The following is a 25,933-nucleotide window of genomic DNA, read 5'->3' on the forward strand; positions in this document are numbered from 1 at the left end:
AAAAGCACCATTATAAAATCTATGATATTTAAATCATAGATTATCATTATATCAACTGGTTTGACTTACCCTTTTAGTCAGTTTAATAAGTTTACTTTAGCCACTCTATGAATTTAGAACCACACACTAGTATATATTCTTACTATTTTAAATATATATATTTTTTTATGGCAGAGATAGTACAAGTCGTATACTAGTATTCTGTTCTGAATATGACATTCCAGACTGGAATTACACTTTTGACCAGCAGGGAGAGACACAGCTCCTGCATTTAATTTAGCCTAGAAAATACTGTCCTGTGCAAGTATTCATTTGTAGACTCAAATCCATGATCATATTATATTAGTCCTTTTAAAGTTCCCCTGTTGTCAATCATTTCATCCATTAAAACTAATCTTTGATCACCAAAATGACATTTTTAAGCATTTTTTACTTTAAAAAATATATATATTTTATGCCTTAAACTAGCTTGAATGTAACTCGACACCCTTGCCTCATTTATTATACGCAGTTCCATGAATATGCAAATGAGCCCCGCCTCCACTCACTCACAGCAGCTCAGAGATCCACTCGTTGACGATCACACGTTGACCTGATTGGTTACAAGGTAGTTTGTGACGTCAGAAACACCAGCGATTTCAAACCGTGTTTTTGAGGCTGTCTTTGATTCACTGCAGTTTTAAGCAGAAAATACTCAGCAATGGTGATGACTTATGAATTTACACATGGTTTGTCTTAAAGCATATTAAAAATGCCACGTAGACGTATAAACAACCTTAAAAGCTTGATTTTCACCACAGGGGGGAAATGTTTGTTTAATGCACAAACACAAATAAAAATTCAACAACATTGAAAGGCAAAACACCAGTTTTATTGCAATTAAATTTTGCAACAATGAACAGGCTGAGGCAGAATGCACAGATGATTTTATTTCCACTTGCAGTACTGAGAGTTTAAGAGGTAGATGTCAAAAAACAACAGATCCAGATGAAAAAAAAAAAAACAATGAAACTACGGAGTGTCAAACAAGTCAAAGGGAATGTCAATGAAACTCTTTAATAACTTTCCTATGAATAATCTCTATTTCCTAATGGATAAAAACCCACGACTGTAAACACCAGCACCAGATATTAACGGACTGTATTGCTGCTTTAAATTGCTCATGTGATTGGAATAATGTGTCATTATTTTTTTCCATAAATTTACTGTGCTCAGCATTAACATGTAAACAGCAGTATTATGAATTGAGTCATAATATTTTCAGTGCAAATGCTCAGAAATATATTTTCTATAGTAATTGTCTTTAAAGTGATTTATGCAAATTCCTGTTTGAAAGTATGCAATTAATTTTCCCAATATACAGACCATAATTCTGACCATTAAAAAATTTAACAACCATTTAAATTAAATCATTGCGAACTTTATTATCTTTGTAAAGCCTCAACTGTGCTCCCGTGCTTCAAACAGCAGAGGACGCTGCTTTACTACAATCCATCATTATAATATAAATGCCTAATTCAGCACATGGCATGCAAACTTTTGTTATATTTAAGTGCATGATTGTATTCAATTGCATGTGTTGGGGAACAAAACTATAACATAACCATTATATAACTATTCAGATCACATGCAGTGACCCACGTGCTTATTTGGACACTTGAGTCCGGATGCGCATTACTGTTCAAACGTTTGGGGTCAGTGAGTTTTTTCAATGTTTCTGAAATTAGTCTCCTCTGCTCACCAAGGCTGCATTAATATGATCAAAAATACAGTAAAAACAGTAATATTGTAAAATATTACCATTTAAAATAACTGTTTTCTATGTGAATTTATGGTAAAGTGTAATTTATTCCAAATGTAACTCTATTCTATGTAACTTATTCCAAAGCTGAATTTTCAGCATCATTACTCCAGTCTTCAGAAATCATTCTAATATGATGATTTGATGATCATTTATTATTGCTGCTCAATTATTAATAATGACAGTGTATATCTATTGCTTTATGATTCGAACCTAACAAACTTCTTTTTGCCAAATATCTTTCTTTACTGTAAACAACTCTTGATTTTATACTTGTTTTCTAGCACATTTCCATGTCTTAAGTGTCCAAATGTTATATATTATTTATATTTATATTTAATTTTATAGGGTTGCTGTATAAAACCTAACAGCATTTGGATTTCAGGAAGGCTTACTGATTGTTTGTGTGCATTTGATATCTAACGGAGAGGTTAATTCATGCTTTCATATATTCACGAATTACATAAAAGCGCTATGATTAATCTACATTACATTCGGAACCGATTTTATAAACTCAAATTATCCATGATTTCCTTCTAAAGTTCAACAGGAACCTGAAATCCTTTGATTCTTTAACTCAGCTGCATTTTCCCCAATCCCCAAATAAACATCAGTAACTCTACCCACAATGCCCTGCACCCAGAATGCCCTTCTGACGTGAAACAGAACCAAAGCGATGTCAGGAGAATGAGAGGACAGTGTTCATGCATCACTTGTTGTTGGTGCAGTAGTTTGCGTAGTTATTGCAGGCCTTCTTCATGTCGGTGAGAAAGGCAGGGACGCCCGTCTGAGGTGAAAACACACATTCATCAAACCTGCGTGAAGTTGGCCCCCCACCCAACGCAAAACGTCGTCAAACTATGCTCAGTCGTTTGTGCTCCGTTTGTGCTGGTTTGTGCTGTAAAAATTTTCGTTTGTGCTGTTTCGGTTTTTTAGATATTAAAAAAATATTTTTAGGTCACTCTGAGGTCACTCAGCCCCCCCACATGCTATAAATTCACCCAAAATAGTCTCGTTCGTTTGTGCTTCGTTTGTGCTGGTTTGTGCCGGTGAAATTTTCGTTTGTGCTGCGTTGGGTTTTAAAATATCAGAAATTGAATTATAGACGATGACGTCACCAGCCCCCCCACATGCTCCAAATTCACCCAAAATAGTCTCGTTCGTTTGTGCTTCGTTTGTGCTGGTTTGTGCTGTAAAAAGTTTCGTTTGTGCTGCTCCGGTTTTTTAGATATTAAAATAATATTAGGTGGTCACTCTGAGGTCACTCAGCCCCCCACATGCTCCAAATTCACCCAAAATAGTCTCGTTCGTTTGTGCTTCGTTTGTGCTGGTTTGTGCCGGTAAAAGTTTCGTTTGTGCTGTTGGGTTTTAAAATATTATACATTAAATTATTGTTGATGACGTCACCAGCCCCCCCACATGCTCCAAATTTACCCAAAATAGGCTCGTTCGTTTGTGCTCCTTTTGTGCTGGTTTGTGCTGTAAAAAGTTTCGTTTGTGCTGTTTCGGTTTTTTAGATATTAAAAGAATATTTTTCACTCTGAGGTCACTCAGCCCCCCACATGCTCCAAATTCACCCAAAATAGGCTCATTCGTTTGTGCTTCGTTTGTGCTGGTTTGTGCCGGTAAAATTTTCGTTTGTGCTGCTTCGGGTTTTAAAATATTATACATTCAATTATTTTTGATGACGTCACCAGCCCCCCCACATGCTTCAAATTCACCCAAAATAGTCTCGTTCGTTTGTGCTTCGTTTGTGCAGGTTTGTGCTGTTAAAAGTTTCGTTTGTGCTGCTTCGGTTTTTTAGATATTAAAATAATATTTTTAGGTCGTTCTGAGGTCACTCAGCCCCCCATATGTTCTAAATTCACCCAAACTAGTCTCATTCGTTTGTGCTTCGTTTGTGCTGGTTTGTGCCGGTAAAATTTTCGTTTGTGCTGCGTTGGGTTTTAAAATATCAGAAATTGAATTATAGACGATGACGTCACCAGCCCCCCCACATGCTCCAAATTCACCCAAAATAGTCTCGTTCGTTTGTGCTTCGTTTGTGCAGGTTTGTGCTGTTAAAAGTTTCGTTTGTGCTGCTTCGGTTTTTTAGATATTAAAATAATATTTTTAGGTCGTTCTGAGGTCACTCAGCCCCCCATATGTTCTAAATTCACCCAAACTAGTCTCATTCGTTTGTGCTGGTTTGTGCCGGTAAAATTTTCGTTTGTGCTGCTTCGGGTTTTAAAATATTATACATTCAATTATTTTTGATGACGTCACCAGCCCCCCCACATGCTTCAAATTCACCCAAAATAGTCTCGTTCGTTTGTGCTTCGTTTGTGCAGGTTTGTGCTGTTAAAAGTTTCGTTTGTGCTGCTTCGGTTTTTTAGATATTAAAATAATATTTTTAGGTCGTTCTGAGGTCACTCAGCCCCCCATATGTTCTAAATTCACCCAAACTAGTCTCATTCGTTTGTGCTTCGTTTGTGCTGGTTTGTGCCGGTAAAATTTTCGTTTGTGCTGCGTTGGGTTTTAAAATATCAGAAATTGAATTATAGACGATGACGTCACCAGCCCCCCCACATGCTCCAAATTCACCCAAAATAGTCTCGTTCGTTTGTGCTTCGTTTGTGCTGTTTTGTGCCGGTACAATTTTCGTTTGTGCTGCATCGGCCTTTAAAATATTAGACAGTGAATGAAAGCGAATTATAGACGGTGACTTCACCAGCCCATTAAATGACTTCAACCAGCCTGCATCTTCATGAACGCACCACAGAGAAATGCACATTTCATACATAAGCAGAGAGCAGTCTGTTTTCTTTCGTTTTGAATTGTTCTGTTTAAAAGTAGACATGTCTGTGATGCAAGTAGGTCAAGGCGCTGAGTTTCGGTTCATTTATGAGACCAACTGCAGTTCAGGCGCCGGCGCCTCTATGTCCTGATTATCTGTTGTCTGATATAGGCCTATTAACATTTTATTTTGCCTATTAAATCCTGGCATTTGGTAGATGAAACAATGATTAAAATTAAGATAAAATTAATACAAAACGAATTTCACCTTAAAGAAAGGCTTTGTGCTTTCTGTTTGAGGTCTCTGTGAAAGTTTTAAAGCAGTCTTTTAGTGTCGTTTTCAGAGTGGTCAGTCCGTAACGAAGTTCTCCGTCCGTTACATTGTTTTTTCCTCATAAATGCAAACACGAAAAATTAAATAAAATGAATAATTTATGTTCTGCGGAGAGACAACGCTTCTTCATCCGGTGGGTAGGCTAGTATTAGGCTACTTTTGGTTTGCGCAGAATTACTAAAAAAAAAATGTAACGCACATGCTATTTCCCTCATATTAAATATAAAACGCATGAGTAGACTGATATTTTTTTAATGTCTGGACTCCTTTATTAAGGGAGAAGCCTATGGATATATAACAGACAGTTTCAATATATTGGTATTAATTTATTCTGATAATTTATACTTCAAGTTTTGACTTGCAAATGTCACGTCCATAACGCTGGAATTGACCGATTTTAAAGAATTTATCCTCAACTGTTTTTGTGGTGTAAGTCTATGTATTTTATAATGTTAACTTCAAATAATAGTTATATGAAGATGTGGTAGCATTGGATCTGGACTCAGGAGTTGGAAGGGGTGTGTCTCGATTCTGCCTTCTCACACCGCAACACAGGTCCGTGGATGGAGCGTTGGGATTTTGGTTTCATATTGCATATTGTTACACAGCCCTAGTCGTTTGTTTTAGAAATGTTAAGTTCTACTTCTGTAGTTATTTTGGTGAAAGTAACTGGAGTAGCTAATGCATTACAATTCTGAGACGGCCTTTATTGTAAGGTACTCTAAATAATTTCCTTTAAATAAAAGTAACAAAGTAATCTATAATGTATTACAGTTTGGAAGTGCTGCTGATATTGTGAAAAATGATTAGCCTATAAATAGATTATATATTTTCATAAAATTAATATTTTAATGTTAATATAATTCAAATTTAATATAATTCAAATGTAATTTATTCCTGTAATGTCAAAGCTGAATTTTCTGTATCATTACTCCAGTTTTTAACGTCACATTACTCTTTAGAAATCATAAGATGTTGATGTTGTGCTCAATTATTATTGGTGCTCACTGCTCATTTAAGAAAGGCTCTTATTTTGTATTGTATTTTGTATTATATTTTTTACATATTGCGTATGTTTTTTTTTTGTTTGTTTTTGTTTTTTATGTTTAATATTTTTTGTGGAAAATTTAATTTTTGATATTTTTTCCCCTTTTGATTAATTTAATCCGTTTCGGTCTTACCTTGTTACTTCAACTAGCTACTGTAAAAAAAATATATATGTATATTATATTATATTATATTATATTATATTATATATATTTTTTTAAAGGCCGATGCAGCACAAACGAAAATTGTACCGGCACAAAACAGCACAAACGAAGCACAAACGAACGAGACTATTTTGGGTGAATTTGGAGCATGTGGGGGGGCTGGTGACGTCATCGTCTATAATTCAATTTCTGATATTTTAAAACCCAACGCAGCACAAACGAAAATTTTACCGGCACAAACCAGCACAAACGAAGCACAAACGAATGAGACTAGTTTGGGTGAATTTAGAACATATGGGGGGCTGAGTGACCTCAGAACGACCTAAAAATATTATTTTAATATCTAAAAAACCGAAGCAGCACAAACGAAACTTTTTACAGCACAAACCTGCACAAACGAAGCACAAACGAACGAGACTATTTTGGGTGAATTTGGAGCATGTGGGGGGCTGAGTGACCTCAGAATGACCACCTAATATTATTTTAATATCTAAAAAACCGAAGCAGCACAAACGAAACTTTTTACAGCACAAACCAGCACAAACGGAGCACAAACGATTGCGTCTATTTTGGGTGAATTTGGAGCATGTGGGGGGGCTGGTGACGTCATCGTCTATAATTCAATTTCTGATATTTTAAAACCCGAAGCAGCACAAACGAAAATTTTACCGGCACAAACCAGCACAAACGAAGCACAAACGAACGAGACTATTTTGGGTGAATTTGGAACATATGGGGGGGCTATGTGACCTCAGAATGACCTAAAAATATTCTTTTAATATCTAAAAAACCGAAACAGCACAAACGAAAATTTTTACAGCACAAACCAGCACAAACGGAGCACAAACGATTGAGCATAGTTTGACGACGTTTTGCGTTGGGTGGGGGGCCAACTTCACGCAGGTATTCATCAACACCGTTACACCAATAAATGCACATGACATGAATGAATGAATGTACAGCCGGCTCACCTTTGCTGCCCAGTTCACCAGCCACGTCGGGATCATTCCTCCGGGATTATCAAAGTAGTTCATGAACACTGGAATATGATTCAAACACACATAGTTGCAGGTGAGCAGGAGTATGTTACGTGTGTGAGTGAGTGAGTGAGTGAGTGAGTGAGTGAGTGAGTGAGTGAGTGAGTGAGTGAGTGAGTGAGTGACTGTGTGAGAGTGAATGAGTGTGTGAGTGAGTGTGTGTGTGTGTGAGTGAGTGTGTGTGACTGAGTGAGAGACTGACTTTGAGTGAGTGAGTGTGTGAGTGACTGTGAGTGAGTGAGTGAGTGACTGACTGACTTTGAGTGAGTGAGTGAGTGAGTGAGAGACTGACTTTGAGTGAGTGAGTGAGTGTGTGTGACTGTGAGTGAGTGACTGAGTGTGTGTGAGTGAGTGACTTTGAATGAGTGTGTGAGTGAGTGAGTGACTGTGTGTGAGTGAGTGAGTGAGTGAGTGAGTGAGTGAGTGAGTGAGTGAGTGAGTGAGTGAGTGAGTGAGTGAGTGAGTGACTTTGAGTGAGTGAGTGAGTGAGTGAGTGAGTGAGTGAGTGAGTGAGTGACTGTGAGTGAGTGAGAGTGAGTGAGTGAGTGAGTGAATGTGAGTGAGTGAGTGAGTGAATGTGAGTGAGTGAGTGAGTGAGTGAGTGAGTGAGTGAGTGAGTGACTTTGAATGAGTGAGTGTATGAGTGTGAGTGAGTGAGTGAGTGACTGTGTTTGTGAGTGAGTGACTTTGAGTGAGTATGTGAGAGTGAGTGACTTTGAGTGAGTATGTGAGAGTGAGTGAGTGAGTGACTTTGAGTGAGTATGTGAGAGTGACTGAGTGAGTGAGTGAGTGAGTGACTGTGAGTGAGTAAGTGAGTGAGTGAGTGACTGAGTGTGAGTGAGTGAGTGAGTGTGTGTGTGTGTGTGTGAGAGTGAGTGACTGTGTGAGTGAGTGAGTGACTTTGAGTGAGTGAGTGAGTGAGTGAGTGAGTGAGTGAGTGAGTGAGTGAGTGAGTCCGTGTGTGTGTGTGTGTGTGTGTGTGTGTGTGTGTGTGTGTGTGTGTGTCTGTACCTTTGGTCCCGCCGGAGCCGTCGCTCTCCATGGCCAGACTCTGTTTGTAGTCTTTGACCCGGATCACGCCTCTCTTCTCTGCACACTGAGGCACACACGAGCTCTTGGCTAAAACCACCCAGATCTTCCGTCCTCCCGTGTCCAGATCCCGGCGCTCACGCACATACACATACTCAAGAGGGTTAAGGGCTCACCGAGAGAGAACTGCAGATTTACTTCAATCAAATATTATCATAAATGAAGAAATATTATTTTTCTGACACTGGTCAGCATGAATCTGTCCCGCACACACACACACTGTATTTTTCCAGGCATGAAGTGCGTCTGTAGGATACATCCCTGTTGGACAGAGGTAATGGATATTTCACCTCCCAGTATATGGCTTTCTGCCCGCTGTAGTCTTTCTCGTGCAGCTCTGAGGACGACACACACACACACACACACACACACACACACACACACACACACACACACACACACACACACACACACACACACACACACACACACACACACACACACACTCAGTGTGAGTACTTGCACACTTACAGTAAGGTCTCATGTTGATGTTAACATTAGTTAACTAAATTATTTAACATTAACTAACAATGAACAATACTTCTACAGTGTTTATTAATCTTAGTAAATGTTAATGTCAAGCTGTATCCATTAATATTAGTTAATAGTTTGTTTTTCTTCTAGAAACAGACTTTGTTGCATTATTTACCTGTTATCATTGTAAAGCTGATTTGAAACAATCTGTATTGTAAAAAGTGCTATATAAATAAAGGTGACGAGACGTAATGTACTTGAAACTAAGAACAACTGCTGCATTTGTAATGTGCAGATAAAAAAGGTTGTTAATATGAGTATATATATATATATATATCACTGTCAGCTCATGATAGCAAATGCATTAACTAATCTTAACAAATGAGACCCAGTATTACCCAGAACCTAAACATACATACATTTACAAACAGTTCAAGAGCAAGTTATTATGAGAGGAATATGTTTCGGATGAGAAGAGTGAAAGATGAGTTATGAGACACAATCACAGAGATGGGTGATATGAACAAACTCTATCACTGTATCACATTCATTTCACATCAAGGTTAAGGGTTGATATAGTTAATTTTGAGAGAAATTGAACATGAAAAATGCTTTATATATTCATTAAATAACCTATATAACATCAACAGCCTAATTTGGATAACAAACCATATATTTTACAAATTAAAGCTACACTTATGCTAATCTTAATGCAACACAATTAAATGCCATTTTAGAGACACTGTGTGCTTCTGATTTAATGGCAATTGTTAAGGAGGACCGTTTTCAGTTCCAGCATGACTCAAAGCGACATCCACGTCTGGTGTGGATGAACTAAAACCAGACCTGAACCTCTCCTGAACTCTAGTACACCGTCTGCGAGTCTGATCCCATCATGCAACCTCACTCTCACTGAGAGCAAATCCATGTCCAACATCTAACATCTTCCCAGATGACTGGAAGCGATCAGGAACGACAAGCATTTCAGGGTTTGAATTCAAAGTCACGTAAAAGCAGCTTCATATTATAACAGTTGAGTTCAAAACTGACTCGTATTATAAAACGGACGCTGAAAGCATGAGATCCCACTCTTCCTTCAGTGCGTCACCAAAGCCACGCCACCTCAAAACACATGAACACACACAGCAGAGTCTGCATAGCATTGTGAAACTGCATTAAATGACCTTTTGTCTCAAAGCACACATTACATAGCAACATGAACGTATACTTGTAGAGCTCTAGTTTTACCACCTGACTGCTGCAGATTAATTTCGCCATTGATAGTGTTGCCATAGAAACGCAAAAGATATATGTACATGTGTTCATATTTAGACCACTTGTATTATTGATTTCTATCAGGATTTTTAAAAAAAAAAAAAATTGCCTACCCTACCTTTAATGTTAGTTAATAAAAACTATTTTTTTTTAGTTCAAAAAAATGTCTGGTAAGTTCACAGTGCATTAAGTAATGTTTACAGATACAACTTTTGATCTTAAAAATGTGTTAAAGGGATAGTTTACCCTTTATTTTAGCTGCGCAAAAACACTACGTTAACTCACTCGAGGCCCAGAGAAAAGGATATGAATAGTGTAATAAAGTCGTTATTTTTGTTTGTTTTAGCGCACAAAAAGTATTCTCGTCGCTTGATAAACTTAAGATTAAAGGAGAACTCCGGTCAATTTTAACATTGAGCTCATTTTATTGTACATTTGGAGTGCTGTCAATACAGAGAACAATGACAAAAATCGGTGTTGCCTACACAGAGTTATTCTAGTTTTAAAATTTGCACCCTGTTGACTTCAATAGGGCAAGTACTAAACCTGCTTTTAGCCTCTTAACATCCTTGATGTGTCATTACAAGTGCACAGAAAATGTGAGTGATTCCTTCAGAGTGAACACGAGTGGATCTGACTGCAGTAGATGTGAAAGATATGTATAAAAATGATGTTATTTAAGCCAGCGCAAATACCTGTTTACATCCTGTTTTTCGGTTGAAGTCCAAAGTAGTCGATTGCCGAGTTCACGCGCGTGATCATAGGTAACTAAACATATGCGCGTGAACTCGGCAATCGACTACTTTGGACTTCAACCGAAAAACAGGATGTAAACAGGTATTTGCGCTGGCTTAAATAACATCATTTTTATACATATCTTTCACATCTACTGCAGTCAGATCCACTCACATTTTCTGTGCACTTGTAATGACACATCAAGTGAGTGATGTGGGTGAGTAATTACTGACAGAATTTTCATTTTTGGGTGAACTATCCCTTTAATAAGTGTTGATTAAGATTATAAAATGCTGTAGAAGTATTTTTCATTGTTAGTTCAAATGTTAACAAATGAAACCTTATTGTAAAGTGTTGCCATAAACTTGAACTTAAAAAAAGATATATATAAAACTTTAGCTGTTGCTTACACTTTATTTGGTTACACTTTATTTTAAGGTGTCATTGTTACAGTGTAATCATATATTTAAGTACTGAGTAATATAAAGCAACTACATGTACTTACTATAGGGTTAGGGTAGGATTAGGATTTGGTTGAGGTTTAGTTGCATATAATTAAGCATAATTTACTGTTACTACTATGGTAAGTACATGTAACATATGTAACAAGGACACTGTAAAATAAAGTGTTACCCTTTATTTTAAGGTGACGTAGTTACTTTGTACTTACTCTAGTATGTACTGAGTAATATTACTTAACTACATGTATTTGCTATAGAGTTACAGTTAGGGTTTGGTTTAGGGTAAGTTACTTGTAATTATGCATAATTTAGTTATTACTATAGTAAGTGGATGTAGTAACGTATAACAACGTCACCTTAATGTAAAGTGTTACCCAGATAGTTGCCGAGTTGAAATTTGTCATTTTCGTTTAGTTGAACTTGATGTACTAAAATAACCACAGCTTTAGATTAAAAAAACTAAATAGACATTTAAAAAAAAAACTAATAAAAATGATAAAATACAAGAAATTTACTAAAACTTTCAAATGAAAATTACAACCGAAAATATAAAAATGGTTAAAAATGATTAAAAACTATGATAAAAATAAAAATTTTAAAATTATTTAACACTGTTGAGCAGAAAAAGACTGACATGCGTGTTTGTTCCAGGTCTGAATGGGTCAATCTAGCGTTTCACAGATGATGTATTCAGCCAACAAGGGTGGAGGCTCGTGATTGTAATCAGAAGCGATTCATGACTGATTTAACCCAAACCACATTTCACTGCTCTGGTGGTCCGACACAAGACTCATACTAGTGATTGAAATTACACAACGTTCAGTGAAATTATACATGTGAACAAAGACATGGTGTTCAGATAAAAGAACAAAACAAGTCCTGTAGTTTGACAAACATTTATGATGATGACACTGCAGCGTGAAACAATAAGAAATGTAAACGCTTGTCATGCAATCAAGATCTGGAGGTCAGTTTGTGCTGTTTTGTGTATACATCAGTGTTTGGATGGGCTTTCTCCAGTTATACCAAAGGAAAGCACACAGGGGGACACTAGAGGACATACATCAGGACTTAAGCACAAACGCTGTCAGATGCATGAGGCTTTTCGTGAAAGATCAGCTCAAACACATGCGTACAGGGTCCGTCTGGAGCCAGAGATGTGTTTCCAATAAAACAGCACTCCACCCTCACACACACACACACACACACACACACAGCTATTCACGGTCTGTTTGTGTTTGCGGGAAATACACCACCCTGCCATGTCATGTCTCAAACATGAGGAAAACCAAATGGCTTCAAAAGCTAGTTTCTTGTGCACACTCACAAGTCCAGGATAAGAAAAAATAAAAAGATGTGTCAAAATAATAAAGCATTATGAAATCGCCGGTGAAATCTTTTGGACAGCAAAAACAGCTTTCATGTCCTAAACTCAAGCACAAAACAAAGTGATTTTTAAAGATGGTTTAATAGTTCCCAGATCCTGAGAGAAGACAACATGTACACGTTTGTCGAATAAAACAAGCTCCGTATTGATGATTACCAATGTTAAAGGAACACTCCACCGTTTTTTGAAATAGGGCTTATTCACCACCTTTCCTACATTTAGATAGGTGGGCAAATGCATTTTTGTCTCAGTGCACGCATTGTTTTAGTTTGACAGGGTCGGCGCTAGCTTAGCTTAGCATAATGAATGGAATCCTTTGTTGCCAGCTAGCATGTCCTGAGTAAAAGTGATATAAAAAAAATAAAAAAAAACACCTAATTACTTCTTGTGGCCTGCGTATTCACAACGAGTACAAATAGTGATGCAGATTAACACTAGGTGATTTCCCATGCAGATATTGACTTGGGACTATATTAGGGGGAAGCACAGGCGAAGCACTGCTACTTGGGCGCAGAGATATCTCGCCTGTGCTTCCCCCTAATATAGTCCTTAATATATAAGTCAATATCTGCCTAGGAAATCGCCTAGTGTTAATCTGCATCACTATTTGTACTCTTTGTGAATATGCAGGCCACAAGAAGTAATTAGGTGGGGTTTTTTTTTTATTTTTTATATCACTTTTACTCAGGACATGCTAGCTGGCAACAAAGAATTCCATTCATTATGCTAAGCTAAGCTAGCGCCGACCCTGTCAAACTAAAACAATGCATGCACTGAGACAAAAATGCATTTGCACACCTATCTAAATGTAGGAAAAAAGGTGAATAAGCCCTATTTCAAAAAACGGTGGAGTGTTCCTTTAACATTGTTTAAATGGTAATTTCATTTAAAACACAATTTCCTGAGCTTTTTTCAAAATGCAATGCAATACTTCAACACATAAGTCTTTCCCTAACTATAACCTGCAAAAAGCTTATGGCATCACAACTACAAGCTCATTAACATAACTCACTGACCTCCCACATTTACATATTAACAACCATGTAAAACAACTGATAAATGACCATGTGAACTACAGTACGTGGGCAAAGATCATTTACAACCAGAAGTCTTAAAGGCAAAGTATCAAAAACAGTAAGTTTAATTATAATGCATTCGGGTCATTTTTGACCTGGAATTGATTTCTATAAAATGTCTAAGAAACACAGTTTTTAGTATGGGAAGCAAACTTTAATGTGTCAGAACTAAATAAACTGTGGCTTTAAACATGTTGAAATTGAAGAACTTTAGTGAAATACATTTAGAATCTCACACTTTTTAAGAGTGAATTTTGCTGATAAACATGAATCTGCACACAGACAGACAGACAGACAAAAAAAAGAGACATAAATAAACTACAAATAAACTTCAGCAAAAGTTCAATTAGTCTACAGTACATGTGGGAAAAGTCCACTTTCACTCTGTTGCCACCTATTGATCAACCATTGCAGCATGAGAAACTCATAATCTTTGTCATCGTAAAAGTGAAAGTTTTTTCAAGCAAACTGGATGTACATTTGGAAAACATTCAAGTAATGTTATTTTGATACTGGTTTGTTGGAAAACTGAAAAAAGGTCGCAGTTTTTTTATGCATTATAAGTGTCAGAGAGGGAGAAAATGGTCACAAATAACTGTTTAACATTTATAACTGTTTTTAACTTTATAACTAGTCTTCAGTGGAACACTACATGCTAAAATGCTATAAACTGCATGTAGGCCACTTTAAACGTGACATCACACCTTGTTTCCAGAGCTTATTGGTGCTCTGCCATCTCATTTTTAACTATGAACACTTTTGATTAAACAGTAAACAGGTACTGATTGAGATTTAATGTTGTTGCAAAAAAAGGAGATTCAAAGTACAAACCTGCTCAATGTACAGAAATCTGATCCAGGGTCAGTTTCTGCCTTTCACATGCTAACGGTTGAGCTTATATAGACTGAAGGATCTGATTCTGGATCAGTCCACTGAGAAACTCGATACATAAAGGCCTGTTCTGTATATATTAAGTCTCAGCCTCAGACGTCAAGCATGGACGTCTTATGCATATGGCACACTTAACTAGAAACACTTGAGGATTTTAAAAGTCGCCATCTGATTGGTTGAACCCTACAGGACTTCCGGGAGAGGGGTGTGTCGCGTTCTTTAACGGCCCGCCTGAAAACAAAGCAGTCGTGAAGCCAAACCCCCTCACGGAAAAAGAAAACTGTCGTGTTTACAACTGTGACAATGAGCGCTTATTAGGATCAAATAAATGCAGGATTTTCAAAAGTATGTGATGCATGTAAAGCTCTTTAAAATACGTCCAAGTGTTTTACACATCTGTTATTGTAGGGACATCGATGTTACATTTTCACGCCTTTAAACATGACACGGAACAAACCCAGCTGTGATTGGTTGCTTTACATGTCAGTCAGACAGCCTCTGGATGGTCCTTGGCCAATGAACGCTGCGATCGAGTCCAGATCTTCTGCCTACATGAGACTAGTACTGTATAAACCACATCACTACCAGACAACACAGCACGTTCTACACACACAACAATGACAGAATAAACACTGGGTCAATCTACTGGGACACTACATGTACATGACGTACCAGTCCAGTTCCCTGCGTATGTGAACAGATCTGACCACCATCAAGAGGAGAAGCTTCAGAGTGTGGAAAAACATTAGAAAAAAAATATAAAAAACAACCCATATGATGCATTTCAAGTGGTCGCCAGTTTATTTGAGCTACACAAGAGTAAGTTAACATAACTTTAAGACACTTTATAATCTGTAACATTATCAATTTGGCTGACACTGTCAGATGAGAACAAAACGTGAGCTGAATAATGAACCTAATGTCTTCTGTAGAGCTGCTTTAGCCGAATTAGTTTCATAATTGACGCATTTTGCAACATCGACACAGTTATTGAACTGAACTGAATAAACATTGAACTAACTTGAGCAAAACGACACTGTCTTTTTAGAGCAGCTTTACGGCAGAATTAGAATTTGTGTCACATTTGATGAAGTTGCATCAATGATTCTGTAATTTTCCTGTTTATTACTGTAGAAAACTAAATGAATAAAGCTGGCGTGACTTGACTAACGTTTTTACCCACAACAAAAGCTTGTTTGAGTTGTTCTGCTACAGAAATGGGTGTATCACCTATAATCTCTTCAATGATGATTCATGAGCGTAGGAATGTGTCTAAACCTGCCTTACGAGAAATACTGAGAGTCAAACTATCATGACACTGAGACTGAAGGGTGAATGCTCATGAAATAATGGTTTTCATGAAGATGTTTGATCGTGACTTCTGCGGTCCTGCTCATGATTACCTTTGGCATAAGAGTCCCAGTGTCTCCTGTAGTTGAGATCCATGTAAACATCTGCGAGGAGATCTGGAGAGCAGCTGGGCAGAGAACCGAACACTTTGTACTCGTACAAACCCGTTTCCTGTTCAACACGACATTAAAGACAAAAGCATCACAAACACATGCCACTTCACAGCCAGAGCCTGTACTACTGAACAAGCGTCGTGATATGTGAATGACTGATGTGATGTTTTACATGTCATGCACTAGATGGGAAACTAATCCTATAGTGCATGAAAACAGGATCTCTTGAATAAATCCGTCATGGTTACTTTTGCTTGTAGGTTTTGCTTATAAATCACTAAAACATCTGGATCTTTTATGGGTGATTTTGGTCGTTTCACCCACACTGAGCCAAATAATGTTATAGAACTTTTAAATACTATGTATATTACCAACCCAATGCAATATTGTGTTAATTATTAGCCTATATAACAGAAAGGTTCAGTTGTAAATCACTGGACTGCCACTAGATTCACCCACTCAATTATGTTTTATAGCATTTATTCATTTAAATAGTCACACTTTCAACTCCAGAAAACATTTATCAGGGTTGTCTTATTTTTAAGAGCCCATTTATATGGGGCAAGTTGTCACAATGGAAAGCTTCAACTAAAAAGCCTATAAAACAGAAAGACAATATCAAGTAATTCATGAAACATTAATCATAATTCATGGGGGTAGGGAGTTAAAAAAAACATTGTTTTATTTAACTGAAATGCCTAATTAATAGCAAAATATGATGATACTGAAATTATAGTTAATTAAAAAAAATATATGTAGGTGGATTAAATCAGCATGCACAACAACTGCTTTAGAAAACAAGCATGTCTGTGTTTAAACTTCCGATTCGAAATTGAACTTTTAAAATGCATGGATTATGACAACATATGTGACAACTAGCCCCGGTCTGCTGCTTTTACAGTGAGTTTGAAGCCTATATGATTATGTTATCGTTATATCATCAAGTACAGTATGTCCAATATTATACAGCACATTTACGTTGGACATTGTATTATGCTGTTGTGCCTAAAATAATAATTAAACGCATGTTATTATATATATACTATTCCATGTTATGCATAGATCAGATTGCATTGCACTGGATTGTTTTGATTGTGCACAGGGCGCGTGCGCATCGAGTCATTCATCAAATATTCACCTTGTTATAAAGTCTGTATATTTTGACGTTCATGGTCTCGGTGAAGAACTCCCAGCCTCCGTCGAGCATCGGCTGGTCCAGCTCGGTCCAGGCCTGCTGAAACTCCTCATCACTGAACAGGAGAGCCATGATGTTTCCGTGTTCAACACAAGAGTCAGGAGTCATGTGTGTGAACGCGGGCGCTGACGTCAGAGCGCAGATGATCGCGCGCCACGTGCTCGCGCTCACGCATTTCGGTTCACGCTTAAATGTTTTGTAAACTATAGTAGATACAAGAAAATTAAGAGTATATAAATGTATATATTAAAATGATTATTATATATTAATACAGATAATTAAAATGTATATGTGTGTTTTTAGAAGAAGTATCTTATGCACACCAAGGCTGCATTTATTTTATTAAAAATACAGCAACAACAAAAAACAGTAATATTGTGAAATATTCTTAAAATGTAAAATAGCTGTTTTCTATGTGAATATATAATACAGTGTAATTTATTCCTGTGATCAAAGCTCTATTTTCAGCATCATTACTCCAGTCTTCAGTGTCACATGATCCTTCAGAAATCATTCTGATATGATGATTTGATGATCAAAAAACATTTCTGATTATTATCAATGTTGAAAACAGTTGTGTAAATAAAAAGTTCAAAAGAACATCATTTATCTGAAATAGAAAGCTTTTGCAACATTGCACTGCCTTTCAAAAGTTTTCAACAGAAAAAAAATGAATATATTTATTCAGCAAGGATGCATTAAACTGATCAAAATTGATAGGAAAGACATTTATAATATATATATATATATTTTTTTTTTTTTTTTTTTTTTTTTTTTTTTTTGTGCCAGTCAGCCGTTCATTATCTCAAAATAAACTCCGGTCGGGTGGTCAGGAGCCTGACATGAGACATTCGTCTGAGAGCCTCTGTTAGTAACCTAATGCTGTAACCTTTGTTACCAGATGATACTCTATACCTACAGCCTGTTACAAGACAGACCAGCTCAAATATTTATACTCCACCATTCATAACAGGCCCATCAATTCATCAGAAATGGGCGGTGTGTCATAATAGTTGGGAAAGTGTAATAAAATAAAGGGTTATATTCAAGCTGATAGGAAAGAACCTGTAATGAAACATCGAAAAACATGCATCAACTAAAAGAACCACTGAAGAACCTTTCAGGAGTGTTTGTATAAAATCTGTTCATTAAAGAACGGTTTGGTGAGAATTGCATTGAATGAACTCAAATGAACTCAAGCAAGATACAAAACTGGAGCCGAATGACCAAACCCTCAGCGTCTCTGCTGTCAGTCAGAGACCCGAGCGATGTCCGTCAGCGCGTGCTGCATTTGAGGAAAGATTTCCTCCGGGAAGGAAGACTGTAGACAACACCCTGTATCACATTACAAGAAAAAAAAGAAGCAGAAAAACACATTTGATGCTTGAGTCACACATAAGAGCAGAAGGCAAGAGCCAATCAAACCACAAAAGCACTCAAATTCACATTGACACATATTTAACTGCATGTCAAAATACACACTCACAGAGGTTGTGCGGTGATTTACAGGCAATCTCAGCAAGACCGTTGTAGCTGTCACGTCAGATTCAAAGATTGAAATAAATATTGTATATATGCGCTGTGTGCATTTCCATATTATTGACACTTATGAATGCTAACCTTTTTTTCTTTTTAGAAAATGTAAATTTATACCTTAAAATCACTGAAAGTTGCATGGCTAACAGTTTTTTCCAAATGAAAATGCATATAAATGAAAATTTTCAGTATTCATATCTAAACAATGAAAATGTTGGTTATTAGGCTACGTATTGCATAAGTGTGAAACAACTGTTTTGTAAGATGTTGCAATAAATACAACCAGAACTAAATACACACATATTATTAAGCTACTTCCACAAGGGATGCTTTTAAAACACTATACTTGTGTGCTAGACATGCACATAAACACAATTTACTGTTCTAAAACTAATTTGAAGCATTCAAGTCTTTAAATCAAAAGGTTTCTTTTGAGAAACATTAATTCAGAATATTTAAATATTAATATTAAATACATTTCTAGACCTATTATGTTTTTTTTTTATTTTTTTTTACATTTTCTGCATTCTTCAGTGTGTGATGTTGCTGTTTGAGCATGAGAAAGGTCTGCAAAGTCCACTTTTTTATGCCCTTCCCTCGCTAACTTCACTCCATATCGTTCACTGGGATTGACGTCATTGCTTACGTTGCATGAGCGCCCACTACTGGCGGAAACATTGCGATGTGTTTAAATGGAGCGCACCAAGCCCTTGATCACTTGTGGGTAAATTCACAATCATCACAATCTTGTTGCATTGTGGTCTATGGATCTGCCTGAAGTTTACATATTGATTAGATTTACTCCCTGTGTCAAATTCAAGGGCTCAAGTGTCCGTCCAAATAAACTTGCCTCATCCACTTGATGAAGTTGAACGCACTACAAAATGGTGGAGAGGATTCTCCCGAGGGGAAGAGCTTAGGGAAGTTTGCGAGTGTATGTTTAAAAGTGAGTTTAAACGCAGCCCATGTCCCTCCAGCGGGAGTTATTCTCTATATCAGAGTCACTGTTTCTGAACTCCCTGAAACGCCTCTATTGAGTCTTGAGTTTTCCTCTGGAAAAGAACACATCACAATTTTCCTCATTTAAAGTCCCCCTGTGGTGAAAATCAAGCTTTTAATGTTGTTTATGTGTCTATGTGGTGTTTTTAATATGCTTTAAGACAAACCATGTGTAAATTCATAAGTCGACACCATTGCTGAGTATTTTCTTCTTAAAACTGCAGTGAACCAATGACAGGCTCAAAAACACGGTTTGAAATCGCTGGTGTTTCTGACGCCACAAACTACCTTGTAACCAATCAGATCAACGTGTGATCGTCAACGAGTGGATCTCTGAGCTGGTGTGAGTGAGTGGAGGCGGGGCTCATTATTATACGCTCATCCGCGTATAATAAATGAGGCAAGGGAGCAGAGTTACATTCAAGCTTTTTTAAGGTATGAAGAATTTTTCAAGGTTAAAACTTTTACATTTTGATGATCAAAGATGAGTTTTAAGGAGAAAAATGATTGACTACAGGGTGACTTTAAATAATTCCTGCAAAATAAAGAGGTGTGGCGGCCTGGTTGAGTTAGTAGTGTGTTGAAACTCGGAGCGTGACATTTCCTAAACACACACACTTGAAGCACTTGACCAATCACAACACACTGATCCAGCCGACCAATCAGAGCACATTGAGCTTTTCAGAAGGAGGGGCTTCATAGAGACAGGAATTAAACTGAGCGTTACTGACAGACTGGGAAGAGAGGTGCCGCAACAATGTCAAACATGAGAAAACAATATTTTTGGTACATTCATGTGTGAAAATCGATTCCAAAAGAGCCAAAAAACCAAATCAAAACTTTGTAAAAGGGCATAATATGCCATGTCATTAATTATACCCAAACACACTGGCAAAGTAAGTTATATAGTTCCTCTCAATGAACTTTATTACATGACCATCACTGCAAACCATCAGCACATTTCATGCAGCAGATGACATGGTTCACAAAGCTTACGCCCCTCCCCGTGTGTTCAGACTGAAGCAGCGTTAGTTCACATGGAGGAGGAGGAACTCAGACGCACTTCAAGTGAATGAGACCTGCACACACAGTCAGTCTCCAACACGCTTCAAGAGGAAGAGATCTCTAGAAGCAGCCTGTGTTTGGACTATAACGGGACTGTAACGCCTTCGGTTTGCTGAACAGGATCTTCAGAGGGCAGGATGGAAAACACGTGTGAGGTGAATGACTTGACCCTGTCTCAGATTACCTTCATGCATGCTCCAAACTCATTATTTCACATTCATAAAATATTAGTGGATTACATTGGTGAATGTTTCTGCTGCCTTCATGCATGCAGTTTCTGATATATAGCTAGTGGAATACAAGACCTTTAATGTCGGTTTCTCAAAGTTTGAATGTAATTGCAATGATAATATAAAGATAATATGTTATTTTAAGTCACCAAAACAAATGTTTTAATACATAAAAAATAGTATTTTAATTCACTATAAATATAAAGCAATAAATATACTGTATTTGCCATATTAAGTGCACAAATGCACTTATTTGAAAGATTTTAATACCCTTTAAAGGCTCAAAAACATGCAAGAGCATTGTCATATCATTTGATATTTTATGACTATATCTACTTTTATGACAACTGATTATAAACAAGATTTTAGCAGTTCTGAATGAAAATAATATTAACTTGGTTTAGTTTGGGCAAATGCAATCTGCTACTCTATTCGGATTTGTTTTATTGTATTGTGTTTTTGCTATAAAGAAACAATGTTACTACTACCCTCCATGACAGACAATTTTTTATAAATTGTTTTAAAAAAAAAGTGAATGGTCAGTTTAGGGTAAAAACTAAAAATGCAACAATATCCATCAGTTTATATTGATTGTAAAGATCTCCTGTAAATGTAAAAGTACTGAGGTGAATCTGAAGCACATGAGGGTTAAAATCCAGGCTAAGTCGTGCAGCTGTAATGCGTAACGGTCAGAGAGAAGTGTCACGGGCGTTTGGCAGCTCTGTTGACCCTCTTAAGAAAAAGAAAAAGCCCCTTGAGAAATGACTGTTAATTTATACGGCGCTCGTGTTTCATGGGCCGGTTTGTAATGTCATATCGCGAGCTCTCCAGGGAATGTGGCAGCTCTCTTTGCGTCATTCAGACGACGGTCAGCCTGCGTCTGTGGTCAGAAAGGGGATCTGGGGGCTCTTCCCGCTTGAAAACCAAAACAACTCTACAGACCTGCCCTGCGCTCGCATGTGTTTACTCCCTCAACCATCACTATTACTATTGCTCATACATCGAGTTATGGCTTTGTTTAGATCATTAAGTATTGCACTTCAGTGTGTAACTCGTTCCGCATCCTATAAACAAACAAACACCATTAGCAACCAACCTAGCAACACACAAAAACATTCAAAACACCCTAGCAACTACCTAGAACACCATAGCAATCACAGAGCAATGCAATGACAACTAGGGGTGCGTTTCCGGAAAGCACTGATAGCCAACGACGGTCACAAGTTCTGTCGTTATCAGCATAGATCAACGAGTCTGTGTTTCCCGAAAAACATCGTTCTGACGAACGTATACAAACAGCATCGCAAAGTTGTGTGGTTGGAACGACAGCTCTCGACCTGTGCTTAGAAGCAGAGTTTCTTGTTTGCATGGCATGTGGACTTAATAAATCCTTATCTAGAGCAAAATAAGCAAGCTGACATTCAGTACAACCTGTGTCTTTTATTTAGAATACATACAAATGTAATTTACGTCTTTTAGTTTGTCAAAGCGCTGTTTTGAAAAGTGTGCATGTGAGAACGTGCTCTACCACGTAAGAACAAGCCTATGATTGAATCTGGAAATAGAGCAAAATAACTGAGAAAAATTAGAAATAGTCCTCAGATGCCATGTCTGTAATTTATAGCAAAACATCTAGCGTTAATTCGATCTCAAACAGACTCACTAAAAGTAGTTATTACTCCACCACGTGTGTGACATCATTAACCAACGTGGTTGAACGACCAATTTGCGACAATATGGTTTCGGGAAACACATTGGGTGCATTTTCAATTCGAATTTGAAGGGTAATGGAAACACGGCTAGAGATGCAAACTTATTGTTTGGCCTCCAAAAATACAGCAGTGCTCTATTGCTTATTCTTAAAAACGTTTTAAAACCCATTTTCTCACTGTATAAAACTCTAACCCCAACTTGCCTTGCTTTTCCTACAGGTGTGGAAACGGTGAGAACAATTGAGAGTAGAGACGGCTCAGACTGCGGCTGATGCCTCGAAACACACTGACCCTTGACCCTGCGATGCCCGCCGAGCTTGTGAAAGACACCATGACGATCCCCGGAGCTCCCGAACGAATCCTGGCCGAGAAAACCAACAACAACGAGCCACCGGCAGCCGTCACCATTCCTCTGGTCAACGAGGTGCAGTTGACGGCGGCCACCGGGGGAGCCGAGCTGTCCTGCTACCGGTGCACCGTCCCATTCGGCGTGGTGGTCCTGATCGCCGGGATCGTGGTGACCGCCGTGGCCTACAGCTTCAACTCTCACGGCTCCACCATATCCTACTTCGGACTGGTGCTGCTCTCGGCCGGGCTGGTGCTGCTCGCCTTGAGCGCCGTCTGCTGGAAGGTGCGGATGGAGAGAAAGAAGGAAAGGAGAAGAGAGAGTCAGACAGCCCTGATGGCCCATCAGAGGAGCATCTTCGCCTGATTTCGACACAATAACGGACTCCAAAAACCTTCACGATGACTGAGTCAAACCATCGTTACACTCACATTTTGGGACAATGTCCAGATGTTTTGCCCCCAGTTCAGACCAACCGAGTGACGGGATTTCACGAATGGGTCTCAGAATGAGCGTTCGGAGCATTTAATCGAGACAGACTTGCAGCTGCATGTGTCCAGATGTCGAGACACAGCTGCACTGCCACAAAAAAAAAGCTTTTCTTACTCAGTATTTTTGTCTTGTTTTCCATTACAAATACCTTAGATCAAGGTACATTTACTTGAGAAGCAAAATTACTCAAGATATTAAGTCAAAATGATCAAAATGAAGTGAGTTTATGCTTAAAACAAAAAATGGGGTCAGAAAAATTATCTAGTTTTCCATTTACTTTTCTCATCAAACAGACCTTATTGCATATGCATTTGTAGGAGTTTTCCTTTCAGATGAAATATTTATGGGAGGAGAGTATATAAGGTTTTTGCGCTCATCAATTTACTGGTATTTGCGCCATTATTTACCACCCAAATTATTTACCACCCAAAAAAGCATGTCTTAAACCAGACGCTAATTTGCACTGCTCTTGATGGATTGTCTTGAGTTTTCGTCCGGTAATGAACACATCACAATATTCCTTATTTAAATAAAATTCCCTGCCAGAGGGATACGGTAAATAAGGAAGTGATGTCTGGTTGAGTACTCGCGGTTATAAGGGCGTGACATTTAAGAAACTCACTCGAAGTGGTTGGCCAATCACAACACACTAGTCCAGTCGACCAATCAGAGCACATTGAGCTTTTCAGAAGGAGGGGATTCATAGAGACAGGAACTAAACAGAGCGTTACTGACAGACTGGGAAAAGAGGTGCTGCAACAATGGAGAATATGTAAAAAATAGGCCCTTTGTAAGTCATTTTTCCTTTGAAGTAAATGTATCTTGATTTAGTAATGTTTGGATATTTGACTTGGAAAACAAGACAAATACTATGTACAGTAAGAAAATAATTTTTTGCAGAGTGGGACAACGGTTACGCTCGTTTTCACAACCTCACAGCTTCTGACGGGCCGCAGCGCTAGCCGACCTTTCAAGTGGTTTGTAAGCGCTTTCTTTCTTTTTATTTTCTCCTCAGTCTCTTTTGCCTGTCAGGCAGGACCGTTCTGTTATCTGGGACGCGGGCCAAGGCAAAATTAAGACCAGTAACCGCTGTGCAAACCCAGAGACGGGAAGTGCCGTATTAATCCACGGCTGCTTCCTGTCCGGTCGGATTAATGGAAAGACGCACTTTGAGATATAAAGGAAAGGGAGGACAATGAGGAAATGAAGAACAATGATTTTTTTCTTCATTGAGAGCATTTTTCTGACACCCAGCTACTTTATATGTCACTTTCGTGGACGTACGGTACTTATATCACTAGTGTTATGATGTATAAACAACAATGGGCTGGAAAACCAGATGCTATTATTTTCTTTTATTGAGTTTATTTTGTTTATATTCTTGTACTTTGGACTATGACGACAGACATATGACATGCTCTGACTTGAGCGGTATGTGAAGTAACTTAAGAAGACTGATAACCGCATTTAAGATGACAGTATTATGTGTATTTGAGCACTTTTGATCATTTTAACAAAATTAAAATCGTGAATCATTGATTTCAGGTGCTTATGTTTGATGGGAGAATGCAAAGAATGTGTCTTAATAACAATTCAGTTTCAAATTATTGTTTGATTGTAATCGTCATAAGTGTCGTTGGAAATGTTATATCTGTAAGCTGTGTTGACAGAACTATTTTTAATAAACTCCTGTGCAAACAGAATCTTGTGGTATCATGTGGAGTGAGAGATTTCAAAATCATCTGAATATACACATATTCTGCCATCTAATATAGTTCATTAAACTGTAAACCTCATAGGAACTGTTGCGTTAAAGTTGAATGTGTCAATATATTTGTGCATTTTACAGACTGCTGAAGCATCCATTTTAAAAGCCGAATGATAAAACAAACTGTCATGACTTTGAACTCTGACAGAATGAGCCGCACTGAAATCTGCGTCTCTTTTAGGGGCGACTGGCTTTAATTATTTCTCCAGTCACTCTTGCTGTTTCTTTGAAGTCTCAGTTAAAGAGCGCTTTGGGTCGGGTCGATTGTAACGAGCTTTCTCGTGTGAGTAAAACTTTCAATAATGAATGGAAGGAAATGTTTCTTTCTTTTACAGTCCACATTGTGTTCCTGGATGATCCAGACTTCACTACACATATAGTTTATTGCTTTATTGTGTATTGATTTGAGTAGTGAATTTGAAAGGCAGATTTTTTGAGTAAGACTGTGTGGTTGTTTACAAGGTCAAGCATCACTATTGTGGTCTATGGTCAAATCCAATTAACATTTTAAGTTTGTTGTTTTGCAAACTGTTTGTTTTAAAATTTACCTTAGAAACACTAAAGCAACACCCTGGCAACAA

General features: G+C 37.7%; 2 protein-coding genes across 3 annotated transcripts; one reads left to right on the forward strand and one right to left on the reverse strand.

Moving 5' to 3' along the window:
- Positions 1 to 855: 855 nt before the first annotated feature.
- On the reverse strand, positions 856 to 17,361 carry pctp (phosphatidylcholine transfer protein). Of its 2 annotated transcripts, none has more exons than XM_081367515.1 (6): positions 17,148 to 17,361; positions 15,950 to 16,067; positions 8,505 to 8,584; positions 8,170 to 8,341; positions 7,093 to 7,160; positions 856 to 2,552 (listed from the first exon to the last, which is right to left on the reverse strand). In XM_081367515.1, the coding sequence occupies exons 1-6, from the start codon at positions 17,310 to 17,312 to the stop codon at positions 2,511 to 2,513; spliced, it is 645 nt and encodes a 214-aa protein (XP_081223641.1). In that variant the 5' UTR covers positions 17,313 to 17,361; the 3' UTR covers positions 856 to 2,510. The 2 variants fall into 2 exon arrangements, with proteins under 2 accessions (XP_081223641.1, XP_081223640.1); XM_081367514.1 differs by having other exon boundaries at positions 856 to 2,588.
- Positions 17,362 to 20,785: 3,424 nt separating this feature from the next.
- Positions 20,786 to 25,287, forward strand: tmem100a (transmembrane protein 100a). Its single transcript, XM_081370459.1, has 2 exons — positions 20,786 to 20,959; positions 22,966 to 25,287. The coding sequence occupies exon 2, from the start codon at positions 23,018 to 23,020 to the stop codon at positions 23,456 to 23,458; it is 441 nt and encodes a 146-aa protein (XP_081226585.1). The 5' UTR covers positions 20,786 to 20,959; positions 22,966 to 23,017; the 3' UTR covers positions 23,459 to 25,287.
- The last annotated feature ends 646 nt before the right edge of the window (positions 25,288 to 25,933 follow it).

The sequence above is a fragment of the Scardinius erythrophthalmus genome, assembly GCF_964197995.2.
Source record: "Scardinius erythrophthalmus genome assembly, chromosome: 1".
NCBI lineage: Eukaryota > Metazoa > Chordata > Actinopteri > Cypriniformes > Leuciscidae > Scardinius > Scardinius erythrophthalmus.

Coding starts and splice junctions, on each gene's coding strand:
- pctp (XM_081367514.1), bottom strand. CDS start 17,312: ATGACTCCTGACTCTTGTGTTGAACACGGAAACATCATGGCTCTCCTG. Junction 8,585..15,949: donor CTGGGACTCTTATGCCAAAG/GTAATCATGAGC, acceptor TGTCGTCCTCAG/AGCTGCACGAGAAAGACTAC. Junction 7,161..8,169: donor CGGCTCCGGCGGGACCAAAG/GTACAGACACAC, acceptor ATCATATTCCAG/TGTTCATGAACTACTTTGAT.
- tmem100a (XM_081370459.1), top strand. CDS start 23,018: ATGCCTCGAAACACACTGACCCTTGACCCTGCGATGCCCGCCGAGCTT.